Source organism: Mustelus asterias, chromosome 23 (genome assembly GCF_964213995.1).
Source record: "Mustelus asterias chromosome 23, sMusAst1.hap1.1, whole genome shotgun sequence".
Lineage (NCBI taxonomy): Eukaryota > Metazoa > Chordata > Chondrichthyes > Carcharhiniformes > Triakidae > Mustelus > Mustelus asterias.
Window position 1 is genome coordinate 54,799,526 of NC_135823.1, and position 20,824 is coordinate 54,820,349.

Sequence of the window (20,824 nt, forward strand, 5' to 3'; positions counted from 1 at the left end):
TTACTTAGCAAACTGATGGAGCTGTGTGTGGGCTGACAAGTCTTCACATCCTGATACTTCATCCTACGGTCATCGAAGAGGTGGCTGATGAAGTATTCAATGAGTTGCTGTTAATTTTCCAAAATTTGTTCAATTCTGGAAAGGTTCCATCAGGCTGGGAAGTAGCAAATGTTTCCCCTTCATTCAAGAAGGAAGAGAGACAGAAAACGGGAAACTCTAGGCTCTTGAACTTGACCACTGTCATGGGGAACGTTTCAGACCCAATCATTAAGGAGGTTATAGCTGGGCACTTGGAAAAACTCAAGATAATCGCAAAGAATCAGCATGATTTTGTTAATCATTAACTAATTTATTGGAGTTCTTTGAAGGAATCATAGAATCCCTATAGTACAGAAAGAGGCCATCAAGCTTGCACCGACAACAATTCCACCCAGGCATTATCCCCGTCTTCCCACGTATTTACCCTGCTAATCCCCCCGAAACTAAGGTCAATTTAGCACGGCCAATCAACCTAACCTGCCCATCTTTGGACTGTGGGAGGAAACCCGAGCACCCGGAGAGGCAGGGAGAATATACAAACTCCACACAGACAGTGACCCAAGCCGGGAATCGAACCCAGGTCCCTGACACTGTGAAGCTGCAGTGCTAGCCATTGTGCCACCATGCCGTCCCATTGAGTAATGTGTGCTGTAGATAGAGGGGAGCCTGTAAACATACCATACTTGGATTTCCAGAAGGCATCTGACAAGGAGCCACATCAAAGGTTATGGCGAAAAATATAAGCTCACAGTGTAGGGGATAAGATATCAGCATGGATAGAAGATTAACTGGCAGAAGACAGAGAGTATGCATAAAATGGTCCTTTCCTTGAGTCCTACAGGGTCTCAACTTTTTACAATTTATATCAATGACTTAAATAAGGGGTGTGAAAGTATGGTAGCTACATTTGCAGATAACACAAAGATAGGTAGGAAAATATGTTGTGAGGAGGACATGAGGAGTTTGTAGGTGGATATAGATGGGTTGAGTGAGTGGGCAAAACTCTGGCAGATGGAGTATAATGTGGGAAAATGTGAAGTTGTTCACGTTGGCAGGAAGAAAAGAAAAGCAGAGTGTTACTTACACAGAGAATGAGTGCAGAATGCCAAGGTGCAGAGGGATCTAGGTCTTCTAGTGCATGGGTCACAAAGGGTCAGTAAGCAGGCACAAGCAATTCAGAAGGCTAACAGAATGTTATCCTTTATTACGAGAGGAATTAAACATAAAAGTAAGAATATTCTGCTTCATTTATACAGGGCATTGATGAGACCACGTTTTGAATACTGTGTGCAGTTTTGGTCTTCTTATTTAACGAAGGATGTCAATGCATTGAAGGCAGTTCAGAGACAGTTTACTGGCTTGATACCTGGAATGAGTGGGTTGTCATATGAGGAAAGGTTGGACCAGCTGGAGTTTAGAAGAGTGAGGGGGAGCTTGGTAAGAAATATAGTCTTGACAAAATGAATGTGGAAATGATGTTTCCTCTTGAGGGTGACTCCAGAACTAGGGGGCACCATTTTAAAGTTAGGGGTCACCCTTTTAGGACCTTTCAGAGATGAGATTTTCTTTTCTCTCATAGGGTTGTCCGACTTTGGAATTCTCTGCCTCAGAAGGCGGTGGAGGTGGAGTCATTGAATATTTTTAAAGCAGAGGTAGATAGATTCTTGTTAGGCAAGAGGATCAAAGATTATCAGGGGGTGGGTGGGATTGTGGAATTAGAAACACAAGCAGATCAGCCACGATCCTAATGAATGGCAGAACAAGATCGAGGGACGTATGGTCTATTTTTGCTCCTATAACGTATGGTTGTATTATCCTCCTCCATTCCAAAGTCCATCCATCCAGAGGACGATGGGATACTTAGACCTCTACAAGGGTATAACTGCAACAACACCATCAGTACTGTCAATGTGAATCATAGAATCCTCCAGTGCAGAAATAGGCCATTCGGCCCATCAAGTCTGCACCAACCACAATCCCACCCAGGCCCTATCCACATATCCCTACATATTTACCCACTAACCCCTCTAACCTATGCATCCCGGGACACTAAGGGGCAATTTAGAATGGCCAATCAACCTAGCCCGCACATCTTTGGACTGTGGGAGGAAACCGGAGCACCCGGAGGAAACCCACGCAGACACGTGGAGAATGTGCAAACTCCACACAGACAGCGACCCGAGCCGGGATTCGAACCCAGGTCCCTGGAGCTGTGAAGCAGCAGTGCTAACCACTGTGCTACCGTGCCGCCCACTGTGCTACCGTGCTCGGAACACTTGGACTGATGTAACAGTATCTCAAAATTGTGTTAATTGACAACATCCACATCAATGCCAAACCTTTCGTAAAATTCAAAGACACCTTTCCTTTATTCCAATTTGAATGATTCACTCTCTGATCTCCCCTTGACTAGAGGGTGAGGATTGCCTCTGAGTAACTGCCAATGTGCTGTATTTCTATACTTGCCGCAAACATATTTTTAAAAGAATATTAGGGTTACATTACCTTATGTCCAGTTTCTTCAATACAGCAGGTTAACATACATATCTCTCTGACTGTATACTTGGCTTATGTGAGAAACAGAGACAAATTGGTTGAGTAACTCATTGCTCACTATCTGTGTATCACCGGGTGTCTGATTGGAGTGGAACAATGCCAGGGTTAAACTTGCCTCTGAGTCAAAAAAATGCGGTGTAATAATGCAAACTGGCAAAGATATTTCAAACTGGGTAGGGTGGGAGGAGTGCCGTTAGTGACAAAAAATAAAATTATTTCCCCTCCTGCCTTGAAGCCCCTGATTCTCCAGAGCTTGTCCACCATAGACAAGAGTGTGGTTGAAGACTCATCACTTGCCTGGATGACTGCACCTTCAACAGCTCAACAGCATTCAGGACACAGCAGCCCACTCAATGGGCACCCCATCAGTCACCTTAAACATTCACCCCCTCCACCACTGATGCTCAATGTCTGTATTGTGTACCATCTACAAGATGCTCTGTAGCAATTCACCGAGGCTCCTTCAATGCCACCTTCCAAACCTGCAATCTCTGCAACCTCGAACAACAATAGTTGCTTTGGAGCACCACCTCAAGTTGTTCTCCAAGTCACACATCATCCTGACTTGGAACTGTACCAACATTCCTTCACTGTCGCTGAGTCAAAAACCTGGAATTCCCCCCCGTGGCAGCACAGTGGGTGTATCTGCACAACATGGACTGCAGCAGTTCAAAAAGGCGACTCACCACCACCTTCTCAAAAGCAATTAGACATGAAACATAAATGCCTGTCCTGCCAGCAACACTCACATCGAGGAATGATTTATTTCAAAAATGCCATGGTATGGTTCCAGAAGGTCACTGGTCAGGTATCAGAAGAGGGAAAACTTTGTATCTAACCCCTCCGAGCCCAGTGGGCATTTCTAGTGTACCTCACTTAAAAGAACACACATTTCTCTCTAAGAGTTCAAAGAAAGAAATTAACTCAATTAATGCATTTTATTCATCCCTCCATTATAATCTTTGGAGCTCAGTAGCTCCTTGGAGCTTTGTAATTGTCCTGATCTTGTTTAGAGCATTACTGTAATAGGACATCAACCAATTTTGAAGCATTGGATCTGGACACATAAACTACTGGACTTCTTTCAGATGGTAAATCAATTACTGGCAGAACATTCAGGAGAACATAACATATTCAACATAACATATCTAACATATTTCATTTTTGGAAGGTTTTTGGTAAAGTTCCATATGTGAGACTTTCAAAAATGAATAGCAAATTGGCTGGATTGAACCAGGTAGGTAATACAAACTAGAGATGTATATAAGTAGGCTCACACTGGTTAAAGTTCTTAAAGTTTATTTATTAGTCACAAGTAAGGCTTACATTAATGCTGCAATGAAGTTACTGTGAAATTCCCCTAGTTGCCACACTCCGGCGCCTGTTCGGGTCAATGTACCTAACCAGCATGTCTTTCAGACTGTGGGAGGAAACCGGAGCACCCGGAGGAAATCCACGTAGACACGGGGAGAACGTGCAAACTCCACGCAGACAGTGACCCAAGTCGGGAATCGAACACGGGTCCCTGGCGCTGTGAGGCAGCAGTGCTAACCACTGTGCTACCATGCCGCCCACTGCTACCTCACAGTGCCAAGGACCCGGGTTCGATTGCCGGCTTGGGTCACTGGCTGTGCGGAGTCTGCACATTCTCCCCGTGTCTGCGTGGGTTTTCTCCGAGTGCTCCAGTTTCCTCCCACAGTCCGAAATACGTGCTGGTTAGGTGCATTGGGCCATGCTAAATTCTCCCTCAGTCTACCCGGAGTGCGGCAACAAGGAGATTTTCACAGTAACTTCATTGCAGTGTTAATGGAAGCCTACTTGTGACACTAATAAATAAATAAGCTTTCTGGGAGGACAGGAGCAGTGACCAGTCTTGCTTTAGTTTCTGTTCTGACAATGCTTATTTCACATCCGAGATCATGGAGTATTACACTAAACACTACTGCAGAAGACTAAATGGATGGATTAGAGACACTATAATGTAGATTATATATAGACTCTGGAAGACGGAATTAACTTAATGAACCAATTAGCCATTTTCCATTGCATGTCCATCTTCTGATTATTACAAATGGCCCTGAAAAGCAAAGCTTGCCAATAACCAAATAACACTGAAGGTTGCTGAGAATCTATTGGAATCTACAACATTGTTTCTATCTGTTATTCTCTGTGTAAATAATACAGTTTTTAGAAATAGCCATTACAAAACACATAATCAATGATTATAAGAGGGCATTCTGTCTTCTCAGGTCTACAAGTTATATAATGTCTGGTGTGATTCATTATCATAACACATCAAAGCCCATGAGGTTTCCCCTGTATTTGGTGGCTCAGTGATATGTGTTGTTGGGTACCACTGAGCAGCTATCTGTCTATGACTGCTTGCACATGTATGCACTTAAGCCAGCCACAGCATTGAGGAGTCAACAATGCGAATTTCATGGGTCGCTCCAAGTCACAGCACCTACAAGCTACGGTTCAAAAGAAAGTTTTCATCAAGACTTCAGTTTGCCATAATTTGCACCTCCCTCCTCAAACATCTATTTTGATGTTGCTGCCAGCACTTTGTTCTATTGTTCGAGATTAACACACTTTTGTGATTTAACCACTGGTTGACAGAACAAAACAGAGCAATTTGAATTGAGATTGTGTGGAGACTTGTGGTGAACTTTCACTCTATACAAGGGTCCCTCATTGCGCTGAGATCTGTGTGTGTCATCACAGTTTTTCACAGATTCATAATTCTTTACAGTGCAGAGTGAGGCCATTCGGCCCATCATGGCCATGTCAGTCAACAAAGATCTGACTACACAAATCCCATTTTCCTGCATAGGCCCATAGCCCTGGAAGTTATGGCAGTGAAAGTGCATATCTATATACTTCTTAAATGTTACAAGAGTTTCTCACTAAGCCACCCTTTCAGGCAGTGAGTTCCAGACTTCCACCACCCTCTGGCTGAAAAAGTTTCTCCTCAACTCCCCTCTTGGTTGCGTTCAAGAACAAAGCAATTGAAAACTTCATCAATGCACCCAGATACTATTATTCTTCCCCCTCACCTGTGTGAATTGAAGAATATATTTTTAACTCTTTCAGTATTCTAAATACTTGCGTGTTTGCAAAATGCCAAATTGTATTGCGCAGTAGCTGGGTCCTTTCACAAATTCATAACCACAGGGGATTTACCCCCTGCATTGCCCTCTGTTCTTCTCATGGACCATGGTTGGTGTGAGGGCTTCCATCGTCCTTCCATACCCCTCATCCTGCCATATGGCCCAACGACTGTTCCAGCCATCAGAACAATTGCGATGGTGAGGCATTTTATCCAAAGCTAAAGTGATCTCAACAGGATGGGAGCAACACAATATCTTGCATTTATATTGTACTGTATATAAACTGACACTGAGTCACATAAGGAGATATAGAAATCATAGAAAGAAATCATAGAAACCCTACAGTACAGAAAGAGGCCATTCAGCCCATCGAGTATGCACCGACCACAATCCCACCCAGGCCCTACCCCCATATCCCTACATATTTTACCCACTAATCCACGCATCCCAGGACACTAAGGGGCAATTTTAGCATGGCCAATCAACCTAACCCACACATCTTTGGACCGTGGGAGGAAACCCACGCAGACATGAGGAGAATGTGCAAACTCCACACAGACAGTGACCCAAGCCGGGAATCGAACCCAGGTCCCTGGAGCTGTGAAGCAGCAGTGCTAACCACTGTGCTACCGTGCCGCCCATAGAATCCCAACAGTGCAGAAGGAGGCCATTCGGCCCATCGAGTCTGCACCGACCACAATCCCACCCAGGCCCTACCCCCACATATTTTACCCGCTAATCCCTCTAACCTACGCATCTCAGGACTCTAAGGGGCAATTTTTAACCTGGCCAATCAACCTAACCCGCACATCTTTGGACTGTGGGAGGAAACCAGAGCACCCGGAGGAAACCCACGCAGACACGAGGAGAATGTGCAAACTCCACACAGACAGTGACCCGAGCCGGGAATCGAACCCGGGACCCTGGAGCTGTGAAGCAGCAGTGCTAACCACTGTGCTACCGTGCCGCCCATAGAACATAGAACCTAGTGAAATGGTGCGATGACAATAACCTCTCCCTCAATGTCAGTAAAACAAAGGAGATAGATAAATGTAGGTCTGAAAATAAATATAACATTCGAACCAGATACTTACAAATTGAAAACACTGACCACTACAAAATAAATCCTCTGTGGCCTCTAGATATAATGTACTCCTTATACACTTACTATAATCCTTATACAATTATGACTGCGTGGCCAACTTCCGCTCCAACTCCATCTTTAAGTTTGCTGATGACCGTAGTGGGTCGAATCTCAAACAATGACGAGACAGAGTACAGGAATGAGACAAAGAATCTGGTGAACTGGTGCGACGGCAATAATCTCTCCCTCAATGTCAGTAAAAGAAAGGAGATAGTCATCAACTTCAGGAAACGTAGTGGAGGACATGCCCCTGTCTACATCAACGGTGATGAAGTGGAGATGGTTGAGAGCTTCAGGTTTCTAGGTGTTCAGATCAGCAACAACCTGTCCTGGTCTCTCCATGCCAAAGCTATAGTTAAGAAAGCCCACCAACATCTCTACTTTCTCAGAAGGCTAAGGAAATTCGGCATGTCCATTACGACTCTCACTAACTTTTACAGAAAGCATTCTTTCTGGTTATGTCACAGCTTGGTATGGCTCCTACTCTGATCAAGAAACTACAAAAGGTTGTGAACGAAGCCTAGTCCTTCACGCAAACCAACCTCCCATCCGTTGACGCCTTCTACACTTCCCGCTGCCTCGGAAAAGCAGCCGACATAATCCAGGACCCCACGCACCCCAGACATTCTCTCTTTCACCTTCTTCTGTCGCGAAAAAGATACAAAAGTCTGAGGTCGCGTAACAACCGACTCAAGAACAGCTTCTTCCCTGCTGCCATCAGACTTTTGAATGGACCTATCAGGTATTAAGTTGATCTTTTTTTTCACCCTACCTGTAACTGCAGCACTATATTCTGTCCCCTCTCCTTTCCTTCTCCCCCATGTACACTGTGAACGGTATGTTTTGTCTGTTTAGCGTGCAAGAAACAATACTTTCCACTGTATCCCAATACATGTGACAATAATGAATCAAACTGAATTAAGGTCACCCAAAATCAGTCAAAGGGGTAGGTTTTAAGGACTGACTTAAAGGCGGAAAGTGGGATGGTGAGTCAGAAAGGTTAACAGAAGGGATTCATGAGCTTAGTTTCTTGGTGGCTGAAGGTGCAGTTACCAGTGATGGAGTGCAGGAAATTGGGGACAAGAAGGAGTACAAACATTAACCATGTAGATTAAATAAACTTTAATATTACCTGAGGCTCTAGTGACCTTCGCACATTCAGTCGATTTGTTGTTGTACAATATCAATCTAAAATCTTCAAAGTAATATTTGTATTTTTTCGTAGTGAGCTTTTCCATTAACAACTGGAGGAAATGTATTGTGTGGAATAGAATAAATCCTTGGCAATTCTCAATTTTGAAAAAAGTAAACATTTTGGGCGGCATGGTGGCACAGTGGTTAGCACTGCTGCGTCAGAGCGCCAGGGACCCAGGTTCAATTCCAGCCTTGGGTGCCTGTTTGTGTGGAATTTGCACATTCTCCCCGTGTCCAGTTTTCTCCCACAGTCCAAAGATGTGTATGTTATTTATTTCATTTTTTATTTATTAGTATCACAAGTAGGCTTACATTAATACTGCAACGAAGTTATTGTGAAAATCCCCCAGCTGCCATACTCCAGCGCCTGTTCCGGTACACTGAGGGAGAATTTAGTATGGACAATGCACATCTTTCGGACTGTGGGAGGAAATAGAGCACCCAGAGGAAACCCACGCAAACATGGGGAGAATGTGTAGACTCTGCACAGACAGTGACCCAAGCTGGGAGTCGAACCTTGGTCACAGGCGCTGTGAGGCAGCAGGGCTAAACACTGTGCCGCTGTTCTAAGTTGCCCCTCAGAGTCAGGGGGCCTAGCAGAGTAAATATGTGGAGTTATGGGGATAGGGTCTAGGTGAGATCATTGAGTCAGTGCAGACTCAATGTGTTGAATGGCCTCCTTTACACTAGGGATTTTTTTAAAGTTTATTTATTAGTCGCTAGCAGGCTTACATTCACACTGCAATGAAGTTACTGTGAAAATCCCCTCGTTGCCACACTCCAGCGCCTGTTCGGGTACACAGAGGGAGAATTTAGCATGGCCAATGCACCTAATCTGCACATCTTTGAACTGTGGGAGGAAACCAGAGCACTTCTATGATTCTATGATAATTCTGCCACTGTTGCCACTCTATCTAATTTCATGTATTTGGAAAACAGGAAAATGAGGCAAAGTCATTTTTGAGCCAAACCACTTCAATGCCAGGCAATGCATCACTTAATAAAGCACCTCAAATTGCACCCCTGCCAATCATTGCCAGTATCAGACTTGTAACCAATACTTTTTCCCAAGGTTCTACTGCCCAAATACAGCTCGCTAGCCGCAACCCAAGTTTGGAAAAGGAGAGAATCTATTACTTGGAGGACACATTCCAGAGCTTCACCTTGCCAAGAGTACACTGAAATCCTACTGCTTGCATGACATTTTTAAAAACTTGTTAAACAATTTTGTTGCTCAGCCCAATTCCCCCCCCCCCTCGAGATTTTGCCAATAATAATGCAGATGTTTTAATTTCTTCAAAGATTCCTCACAGGAAGTAATGAAATTAAGCAGATCAGGCTATGAGGAATCATCTAATCATTGAAATATTATGCAAATCTTATCCCAAACAGCAGCCACAACACGAGGTAATAATTTACAAAATAAAAATGATTGACTGAGCTGGGATGTTCTAGTGCAAGATTTCTGCCCAAGTGGAGAATATACAGGCGACAAACCGCACTACCAGGACAGCACAGGGTTCCAATCAAAGACAATTGAGGAGTTGGGATCTGGGTTAGGACGGAGGCTTGCCTGTAAGACATTTAAATCTGTTTTTGACAGTTCCGAGTTCCTTCCACATTACGTTTAGACATTCCAGTTCCAACACAGGAAAGCGGAATATGACACTTATTTTCCCAAATTGGTTGTGCCTGGATGAAGTCTCCCCCCGCCAACCACACACACGCACACACCTTTTAAGAGAGAAAGAAAGGGGGAAAATATCTTTCTTGAAATTTAAGTGCTGTCCCCCTAATTCCCTCCCTGAAAAACAGTTGCTGGAGTTTCGGGCGGCCGGTTAACAACTGTAAAAATCACCAACTAACTACACACAGCTTTGGCAAGCGTCACACATTGCACATTCTTCAACCGCTCGCAGAGTTGAACCACACTCCTGGTTCGCTTAAACAACTGGAAAGCCATTAGCAACTGTTAACATTGCTGCCCATCTTTGGGAGTCGGGTGCTTGTTCCAAATATCCTTATTTCTCTCCCGGAAAAGATATTAAAGTTAAAACACTGGATAAAAAGCAAATAAATAAATCAAATCAAATCAAAATACTGCGGATGCTGGAATCTTAAACCAAAAGAGAAAATGCTGGAAAAACCTCAGCAGATCTGGCAGCATCTGTAAGGAGAGAAAAGAGCTGACTTTTCGAACTTTTAAGATATTAAACTTTAAGATATTAAGGTTCTCCGCGCTGAGGGGGGAATTCAGGACAAACCCATCTCCACATGGTGTCTGGGTTAGGCTACTTTTCAATAGTTGCATCCCTCGCAGGAGTAAGTTTAATGATTGGGGTTAATTTAAAAGAACTCATGTATTTTTAAATCCGGCCACTGTAAACAGAGGGGCTTGGGAACCTGGGTACACCACCCTCCCCCTTCCCAGGGGGGCTGCATGTTTGACCCTAAATATAAATTGTAAACATAAGTAATTATAAATGCAACAAGAGGGGCTTGGGGTTTGGGTACCGCACTCCCCACCCAGGGGGGCTATACGTTTGACTCTGAATATATATATTAAACATAAGTCTGTAATTATAAACACAGCAAGACGCCCAAGAGTGTAACGTAGATGAAAGAAATTGAACGGTTGTTATTGTCATGTCAGTTTCCAACTGTAATGGCATGCACTTTTGTGAATAAGGTGTGCTTTTGAGAGAAAATGAACGTTGCATTGCAGATGACACAATAAAAGACATGCACACCATCCATCTCCGATAAGAATGCACAGTTACTCACAGTACAGTAGTGTTGGGAGGCAGCTCCATCGTTCCTGGTGGCTGCTGTAGTCCAGCTTTGGAGCAGTTAACTGTACAGGAGGAGGGATCCCACCGCGGGCAGCGACAGTTCGGGGGACAGGGTGAGCAATCCGGCTGCCCTGCCGCCGCTTCCAGGCCCAGGAGGAGGGAGAGGAGGCACAGACAGACCGGGCTACAAACTCCAAACTTCTTGGGGGCTGCGGCGCCATGTTTCTGTGCTGCTGTAAGACCATTGCTATAAGGCATAGCTCTCCGGCATTACATCGCCGCCGGATCTCCCTGACACTCTGTCCTGGCCGGCAACAAACCCTCACCCCCCCATCCACACACACACCCCTCTCTCTCTCTCTCATGCACACACACACAGCTCTCCTTCCAAATAATGCCCCCCTCTCCCTCCCCCCACCCCAACCCACCCCCTAAAATGTTAACAGCTCAGACAGAGCAGAGCGCTCAACTCCCTCCTCCTGCCCCCCGCTCCCCCCCCCCCCCCCCAGGGGAACGTCCCTTAACTTCTTCCTCCTCCACCGATCTCCTATTGCGTGTGAACTTCCTTCTCTCGCACAGATTCCCGTTTCTTTCTTTCCTTCTTCCCCTCTCTGTTGTTTAAGAAGGCGATACGGTGTCCAGACACTAGGGTGTGCTGACCAGTAAAACTGTGGATGTCAAAGAAAGAGTTCGGGTCCCCCGACACAGGGGAAGCTAACTGACTTGTCTTATAATCCCGAGGAGAGTAAGAAGTCTCCCAACACCAGGTTATCCTGGGGAGGAAATGGGTATTTTGTAGCTAGTGTTATTTTGCAGTACTTGCCAGCATATTGCAGGAAAAAAAAAACCAACAGCACATCTTGCCGTTTGGAGGGGGAGGGTTAGAAAAGGTGGTTAAATATTGAATTGGATTGATTTATTATTGAATTGGGATACAGTGAAAAGTATACAGACAAAACATACCGTTCATAGAGTACATAGGGGAGAAGGAAGGGAGAGGGTGTAGAATGGGCGACACAGTGGCACAGTGGCCAGCACTGCTGCCTCACAGTGCTAGGAATTCGGGTTCGATTCCTGACTTGGGTCAATGTCTGGGTGGAGTTTGCACTTTGTCTGCCTGGGTTTCCTCTGGGTGCTCTGGTTTCCTCCCACAGTCCAAAGGATGTGCTGGTTAGGTGCATTGGCCATACTAAATTCTCCCTCAGTGTGCCTGAACAGGCGAGAGAGTGTGGTGACTGGGGGATTTTCACAGTAATTTCATTGCAGTGTTAATGTAAGCCTACTTGTGACACTAATAAATAAACCTTAAGAATGTAGTGTTACAGTCATAGCTAGTGTGTAGAGAAAGATCAGCTTTGACACAGGGTCATCTGGACTCGAAACGTAAGCTTTTTTCTCTCCTTACAGATACTGCCAGACCTGCCGAGATTTTCCAGCCTTTTCTCTTTTGGTTTCAGATTCCAGCATCCACAGAAATTTGCTTTTATCCAGCTTAATATAACGTAGGTCCATTCAAGCGTCAGCAGAGAAGAAGCTGTTCTTGAATCAGTGTATTCAGTGTATTTTTTTCCTGACAGAAGAAGGTGGAAGACAGTATGGCTGGGTGCATGGGGTCCTTAATTATGCTGGCTGCTTTTCTGAGGCAATGGAAGTATATATGGAGTCAATGGATGGGAGGCTGGTTTGTGTGATGGATTGGGCTGTATTTTCAAATCTTCTGAGAAAGTAGAGGCATTGGTGGGTTTTGTTACTATAGCGTCGACGTGGAGGGACCAGGACTGATTGTTGGTGATCTGAACAACTAGAAACTTGAAGCTCGCGATCATCTCCACTTCATCACCATTGCAGTAGACAGGGGCATGTCCTCCACCACATTTCCTGAAGTCGATGACTATCTCCTTCGTTTTACTGACATTGAGGGAGAGATTATTGTCATCGCACCATTTCACCAGATTCTCTATCTCCTTCCTGTACTCCGTCTCGTCATGGTTTGAGATCCGATCCACTACAGTGGTGTCATCAGCAAACTTAAAAATGGAGTTGGAGCAGAAGTTGGCCATGCAGTCATAATTATATAAGGAGTATAGTAAGCGTCTAAGGAATATAGTATATCTAGAGGCCACAGGGGATTTATTGTGTGGTCAGTGTTTACAATTTGTAAGTATCTAGTTCGAATGTTATATTTATTTTCAGACCTATATTTATCTAACGCACTTTAGATCTCCATGTCAAATGGCAAGTGGATGTTGACGAGAGACTTCAGCCATGTGGGTAGATAGGAGAATCCATGGTTTCTGTCTCTAGAGAAGGTGGAGAGGAGGTTTGACAGAGGTATTCAGAATCGTGAGGGATCTGGACAGTGTCGATAGAGAGAAACTGCCTCTATTGGCAGCAGGGTGGAGAACCAGGTGACCCAAACTTAAAGTTGATTAGCCAAAGGTGCAGAGGTGACATGAGGACAATCGTTCTGAAGCAGAATCTGGGACATACTGACGGAGAGTGTGGGTGTGGAGGTGGATTCAATCGCAACTTTCAAAAGAGAATTGGACCATTGACTTGATGGAAGAGGCTCTTTGGTCTGCCCGAAACTTGTTGGTCTTTCAGTTGTCCCTAATGTGCAGACTGGCACATTCCAGGGCCCAGGACTACGTGCTGAGGGACGCATTGAAGCTTGGGGCAGCCACCTCAGAGGTGCAATGGGGAAAGGTCGTTGACTAAGACCTTTCACCTATAGTGCACTGAGGGGCTGGGAATTGTGTAGAATCCCTCAGGCTATATTGCCCCCATTGAATGCATGCAGTGAATATTATATATATATCACAATTATATTTCGGTGCAATATGATGTCTGTAGATAACTTAAATACCGCTGTACTTTCTGTAATGACCATTATGAAATGACTGTATTTTCCTTCGATTGTATTGAAGCACCTCACAATGCAACATGATCTATGGAGAAAACTTGAATATTATTGCACTTTCTGTAATGGTCATTTTCAAATGTTTTATTACTTTGTTTCAGATACTTTATGAATATTTTTGCAAAAAGAACTGAAAAAAATGGTTTGTAATATTTGGAGGAAAGAAAGGGGGAGTGGGACTCGCTGGGTTGGTCTTGCAGAGAACGGGTATCAACTCAATGGACTGAATGGCCTCCTTCTGTGCTACAGACATCCCATTCATTCTAATCCCAGTGTTGAGAGAAATACAAATTGAATATTTAAATGTTTTGCTCAAACACTCTCGGTGATACTATTAATGACACAGTGGATAGCATTGCTGCCTCACAGCGCCGGGGATCCAGATTCAATTCCAGCCACCGGTGACTGTGTGGAGTTTGCACATTCTCCCCGTGTCTGCGTGGGTTTCCTCCGGGTGCTTCCGTTTCCTCCCACAGTCTGAAAGGCATGTGGGTTGTGTTGATTGGCCATGCTAAATTGTCCCGCAGTGTCAGGGGGGTTAACAGGGTAAATACGTGGGGTTATGGGGCTAGGGCCTGGGTGGGATTGTCATTGTGCAGGCTTGATGGGCAGAATGGCCTCTTTCTGCCCTATGGGGATTCTATGATTATGAGGTGGTAGATTCAAGTTCTGCTCCAGAGGAGAAAGGTCTAGGCTACTGTTCCACTGCAGTACTGAGGGGTGTGCCTGCCCTGTAGATGAAATGTTAAACTGAGACATTATGGTCTATCCAAGTTTAAAATATCCCTTGATACTATTTTGAAGGAGGAGGGGAATTGCTTCCCAATGTCCCGGCCAATGTTTATCCCTCAACTAACATCCTAAAAGAAATAGTTATTATCATATGACTGTTTGATGGAGTTTGCTTTGCTCAAATGTTTTTTATATTACAATAACTAGCACACTTCAGAAATACTTCATTGGTTGTAAGGCCTTTGGGACATCTGAGCTGAAGTAAGACTATAAAAGATATAATTTTTATTCAAATATAACATAAATGTCACCAGTTCTGTAAATTAAGACTGTGCCTAGCCAGATTATAGTTATAAACATAGAAATATAGAAGATAGGAGCAGGAGGAGGCCATTCAGCCCTTCGAGCCTGCTCCGCCATTCATCACGATCATGGCTGATCGTCCAACTCAATGGCCTAATCCTGCTTTCTCCCCATAACCTTTGACCCCATTCGCCCCAAGTGCTATATCCAGCCACCTCTTGAATACATTCAATGTTTTAGCATCAACTGCTTTCTGTGGTAATGAATTCCACAGGCTCACCACTCTTTGGTTGAAGAAATGTCTCATCTCCGTCCCAATCGGTCTACCCTGTACCCTCAGAATATGACCCCTGGTTCTGGACTCTCCCACCATTGGGAACATCCTCCCTGCATCTACCCTGTCTAGTTCTGTTAGAATTTTATAAGTCTCTATGAGATCCCCCCCCTCATTCACCTGAACTCCAGCGAAAACAATCCTAACCTAGTCAATCTCTCCTCATACAGAAGTCCCACCATCCCCGGAATCAACCTGGTAAACCTTGCCTTTATGTACTGTCTTTAGGTGACTAGGAACACCCCAATGCAATTCATAGTGGCTTAATCAGACACAAATAGTTATCTTGTAAATTTCCACTAAGGTGAAATTAACAAACTGACTCAGGCACCAAAGTGAGATTTGAAGTAGTTGTGGAGATTAAATGATTAAAAGTGAAGGAAACGACAGGACCAATGAGGGTTACTGTGTGAAAAACACCATTAATAAATACCACTATGAAACCTGATAATAAAAACAAGGGCTGGGAGTAACCTGAAAATATTCAACAGGTCATGTAGCATCTGTAGAGAAACTGAAGTCCGTCCACATTCTCAACCACAGACCAACCTTCAGCTCCGTGAAAAGGCCTTTGGGACAGAAAGGGCGAGAGGAACTGTGAGACACTCATGCACACATTGATCACCACCCATCCCATCAATTCCAAAACATTTCCACAAGCCAGCGTTTGAAGAAATGATACACAGCCTTATCCCAGGAATAAATGAATACCAGATCATGGAATATTGGATGTCTGCATAAAATATACCTGCCAACTTTCCGAAGAGGAAAAATGTGAAGTGGTCGCAGAAAGGACTGTTAGAGAAATTGCAGAAATAACGCAACAGCTTTAAGGAAGTGTGCATGTGTGTGTGTATAGGGTCCATATATATGGATGGTTTGTGTATGTGTATCGGAGTCTATGTGAATGGGGGGGTCTGTGAGTGCATAGGGGTCCATATATATGGGGGTCTCTGTATGGAGGCTAAAGGGATGCAGGTTTGCCAGTTTCACTGGCTGTCTTGTCTGGAGACAATACACATCTTTTTAGCCTGTCTTGATGCTCTCTCCACTCACGTTGTTTTGTTTCTTAAAGACTTGATTAGTTGTAAGTATTCGCATCCCAACCATTATTCATGTAAATTGAGTTTGTGTCTTTATATGCCCTGTTTGTGAACAGAATTCCCACTCACCTGAAGAAGGGGCTTGGAGCTCCGAAAGCCTGTGTGGCTTTTGCTACCAAATAAACCTGTTGGACTTTAACCTGGTGTTGTTAAACTTCTTACTGTGTTTACCCCAGTCCAACGCCGGCATCTCCACATCATGATCCTTTAAAACAGAGATGAGGAGGAATTTCTTCAGCCCGGGAGTGGTGAATCTGTGGAACTCATTGCTGCAGAAGGCTGTGGAGGCCAGGTCATTGAGTGTCTTTAAGACAGAGATAGATAGATTCTTTGTTAATAAGGGAAGCAGGGGTTATGGGGAAAAGGCAGGGGAATGGGGATGAGAAAAATATCAGCCGTGATTGAATGGCGGAGCAGACTTGATGGGCCAAGTGACTTAATTCTGTTCCTATGTCTTATAGTCTTATGGTCTACTTGTGTATAGGAGTCTGTATATATGGGGATCTGTTTGCATATTTGAGTCTGTACATGTGGGGGATCTGTTTGTGTATATAGGTGTCTGTATGTATGAGAGGTCTGGTCATGTGTATCGGGGTCTTTATGTACAAGGGTCTGTTTGTGTGTATAGGTGTTTGTATCTGTGAGCCTCTGTTTGTGTAAAGGGATCCGTATGCATGGAGCTCTGTGTGTATTGAAGCCTGTACATATGGGGGTATGTTTATGTAAAGGGGTCTAAATGTGTTCGGGAGTCTGTGTATATGGATTATGTTTGCAGGGCCGGGGGGAGAGGTTCATTTGTGTAGAGAGATCTGTGCATGTAGGGATCCGTGTGCATTTGGAGTTTGTGTGTGTCTAGGGTCTATGTGTAGCGGTCTGTGTGTGTGCAGGATTCTGTATGGTAGTGTGTGTGTGTGTGGGAGGGGAGGTCTGTATGTGTAGGGGTCTGTGTACATCTAAAGGTCTTTGTATATAGAGGTTTGTGTGTGTACAGGGGTCTCTGCATGTGTATAGGGGTCTATGTGTGTCGGCACGTCTCTATTGTAGGCACCTCTGTTTATGTGCATGTGTGTCTAGAGGTCTGTGAATTTAGGGATCTGTGTGTGTCGGCCCTGTGTGTGTAAGGGTCTGTTTATGTAAGGGCTGTGATTGTAGGGGTGTATCTGTGTGTGTATGTGTGTTGGGGGAGGGGGCTGAGTGTGTAGGGGTCTGCAAATGTTTGCGCGTATGTGGGGGAGGGCTGTGAATGTTTGTGTGTGTGTTGTGGGGATGGGAGGTTGTGTGTGTATAGGTATCTGTGAATGTATGGGTGTGTGTTGTGGTGAGGGAGGAGATGGTATGTGTATAGGTATCTGTGAGTGTATGGGTGTGTGTTGTGGTGAGGGAGGAGATGGTATGTGTATAGGTATCTGTGAATGTATGGGTGTGTGCTGTGGTGAGGGAGGAGATGGTATGTGTATAGGTATCTGTGAGTGTATGGGTGTGTTGTGGGGAGGGGGGATGTTGTTTATGTATCAGTGTCTGTGAATGTATGGGTGTATGTGAGAGTGTTGTGTGCTGGGTGAGTGTAACTCCAGCATTTTGCTCCTGTTTCTGGAGTTGAGTGAATGAACATAACCCATGATGGAAACAAACAAAAACAAAACAATCCACAATGTCCTTCAATTTCCAAAAAAAAACAACTTTCATCAATTGGAACGAAAGATACCCTTCACCTCTGACACACTGAGATATTGCAGGAATGGGTTTTGATTTTTATAAGCGAGCAAGTTTGCTGGTGGGTTCAGTGTTGGACGCGACACAATTAGTCTCCCAATTATTCTGTAACCAGCAGACGTGAAGAAGAGGGAGAGAGACAAAAATAACTCATTGCTTCAAAAAGACTTGGGTCTGTCAAAATGGACAAATATCAATAAACATTTAAGGTAAGTCATGTTGCAGCTTTATAGAACCTTTGTTAGGCCGCACTAGGAAAAAAGTGTTCAATTCTGGTCGCCACACTACCAGAAGGATGTGGAGGCTTTGGAGAGGCTACAGAAAAGGTTTGCCAGGATGTTGCCTGGTATGGAGGGTGTTAGCTATGAGGAGGGGTTGGAGAAACTTGGTTTGTTCTCACTGGAACAACGGAGGCTGAGGGGCGACCTGAAAGAAATCTACAGGATTATGAGGGGCATGGACAGAGTGGATAGTCAGAAGCTTTTTCCCAGGGTGGAAGAGTCAATTACAAGACGGCATATGTATAAGGTGCAAGGGGCAAGGTTTAAAGGAGATGTACAAGGCAAGTTTTTTACACAGAGGGTGATAGGTGCCTGGAATGTGCTGCCGGGGGAGGTAGTGGAGGCAGATTCGATAGTGACTTTTAAGGGACGTCTTGACAAATACAAGAATAGGATGGAAATAGAGGGATACGGTCCTGGGAAGGGTAGGGGGTTTTAGTTAAGTCGGGCAGCATGGTCTGTGCAGGCTTGGAGAGCTGTAGGGCCTGTTCCTGTGCTGTAATTTTCTTTGTTTTTTGTTCTTTTTGTTCAAACATTTATTTGCAGAACAACGGAAACTAAAGTGAAACATTTACAACCATTGTCATGTATATTTTAACAGCGAGAGTTGATTACAGTTGACGATAATCTTTATTTGATTAATTCAGCTAACTTGTGTGACTGAGGATTATTCAGTGCACACAGCCTGATATGTTCGTCTGAGACCAGGAACACAGCAAGAATTTAATATTTCACTTCCCCGAATGGGCAGGATGAAATTATTTATTCAAGTCTCAGTAATAGCAATCAGTGAAATGATGAACATGTCATTTTACCGGTACGGACAGGCTGCTTTAGTCCTGATATATTTCAATGCCTGTCTTAGATGTGAGAGTTTGTGAATGGGATCATTCTCAGTGAACATGAACCAGGAATTCTGCATTGCTTGGAAATGCTTCACCTCTTCCTATCCAGCCAAGTGATCACACAGAAGGACAGAACATTCTAGAAGATTTAGCTTACAAGTAGCCTTGGATAAAGGGGTTCCCAATCTTCCAGTAACATTTCAATTTGTTTTTTTATTTGAAATCTTGATTCTTCCACCAACACACATGCCTTTCTTTAGGACCCTGCTAAACAGCAGTGGATGAATTATTAATGCTAATACATGCACTATCAAGAAGAAATTAGATTTAGCTCTTGGGGCTAAAGGGATCAAGGGATATGGAGGGAAAGAGTACAGAAAGGTTTACTAGGATGCTACCGGGACTTGATGGTTTGAGTTATAAGGAGAGGCTGGATAGACTGGGACTTTTTTCCCTGGACTTTAGGAGACTTAGGGGCGATCTTATAGAGGTCTATAAAATAATGAGGGGCATAGATCAGCTAGATAGTCAACATCTTTTCCCAAAGGTAGGGGAGTCTAAAACTAGAGGGCAAAGGTTTAAGATGAGAGGGGAGGGACACAAAAGGGTGCAGAGGGTAATTTTTTTTTCACACAGAGGGCGGTGAGTGTCTGGAACAAGCTGCCAGAGGGAGTAGCAGAGATGGATACAAATTTGTCTTTTAAAAAGCGTTTAGACAGTTACATGGGTAAGATGGGTATAGAGGGATATGGGCCAAACCCGGGCAATTGGGACTAGCTTAGTGGTTAAAAAAAAGGACGACATGAATAAGTTTCCATGTTGTAACCCTCTATGACTCAATGATCCGGATATTGAATTTGGTGATCAGCCATGATCAAAATGAATGGTGGAGCAGGCTCAAAGGGCTGAATGGCCTATTCCTGCTTCTATTTTCTTCGTTTCTATGAATTATAGAATCCCTACAGTTCAGTTTGCACTGACTCTTTGACAGAGCATCTTTACCCAGGCCCACCCCCGGAACTCCGCGTATTTACCCTGTTAATCCACCTAATCCACACATCGATGGACTGTGGGAGGAAATCGAAGCACCTGGAGGAAACCCATGCAGACACGGGGAGAAACTCCACATAGAGAGTGACCCAAGGCCGGAATTGAACCCGGGCCCCTGGCGCTGTGAGGCAGCAGTGCTAACCACTGTGCCACCGTGCCGCCCCGTGGAAATCTAAAATATAAACAGAAAATGCTGGATAATCTCAGCAGGTCTGGCAGCATCTGTGGCGAAAGAAACAGAGTTAACTTGCCAAGTCCATTGGCCTGTTTTCAGAGCTCTGCTGAGTTTATGGAGGATTTTCTGTTTGTATTTCAGATTCCCAGCGCTTATATTGAGAACGGAAGTCCTTTCTCCCCCGGCATGCAGAATCCGTGTCCTCGCTGTTGTGGTTGCTTTTCGACCCACGTGCTTTACTTTATTCATTCAGCCCAAGGTGAGGGGGTCCTGCGGCCTTTGTTGAGTCTAATTCCAGGACTTTCCATTTGCCTGCCATTTGACACACTCCATTCCCCAATTGGGTTGTAGTTACCAACAGTGTGGCCGCGGAGAGTGGCTGGGCCACACCAGCTGTCCAGGGTGTGTATGTGTGTTTGGGTGGGGTGTGTGTATGCGTGGAGGGTGGTGAATGCAAGGTTGATGTAGAAGGTCAGCCCTGATTGTTGTTAATATTGTTCGAGACTTCAGTTCTGCTAGCCATAACACACTTC

At 44.5% G+C, this 20,824-nt stretch overlaps 1 protein-coding gene across 1 annotated transcript in view; it reads right to left on the minus strand.

Annotated features, from left to right (window-relative positions):
• Window positions 1-11,128, minus strand: part of pkd1a (polycystic kidney disease 1a) — a 229,998-nt gene extending 218,870 nt beyond the window's left edge. Inside the window, exon 1 of the mRNA XM_078240701.1 lies at window positions 10,828-11,128. Coding sequence (XP_078096827.1) covers window positions 10,828-11,093 — 266 coding nt within the window. The 5' untranslated portion in view covers window positions 11,094-11,128. The remainder of the gene's footprint in view (window positions 1-10,827) is intronic.
• Between the last annotated feature and the right edge of the window lie 9,696 nt (window positions 11,129-20,824).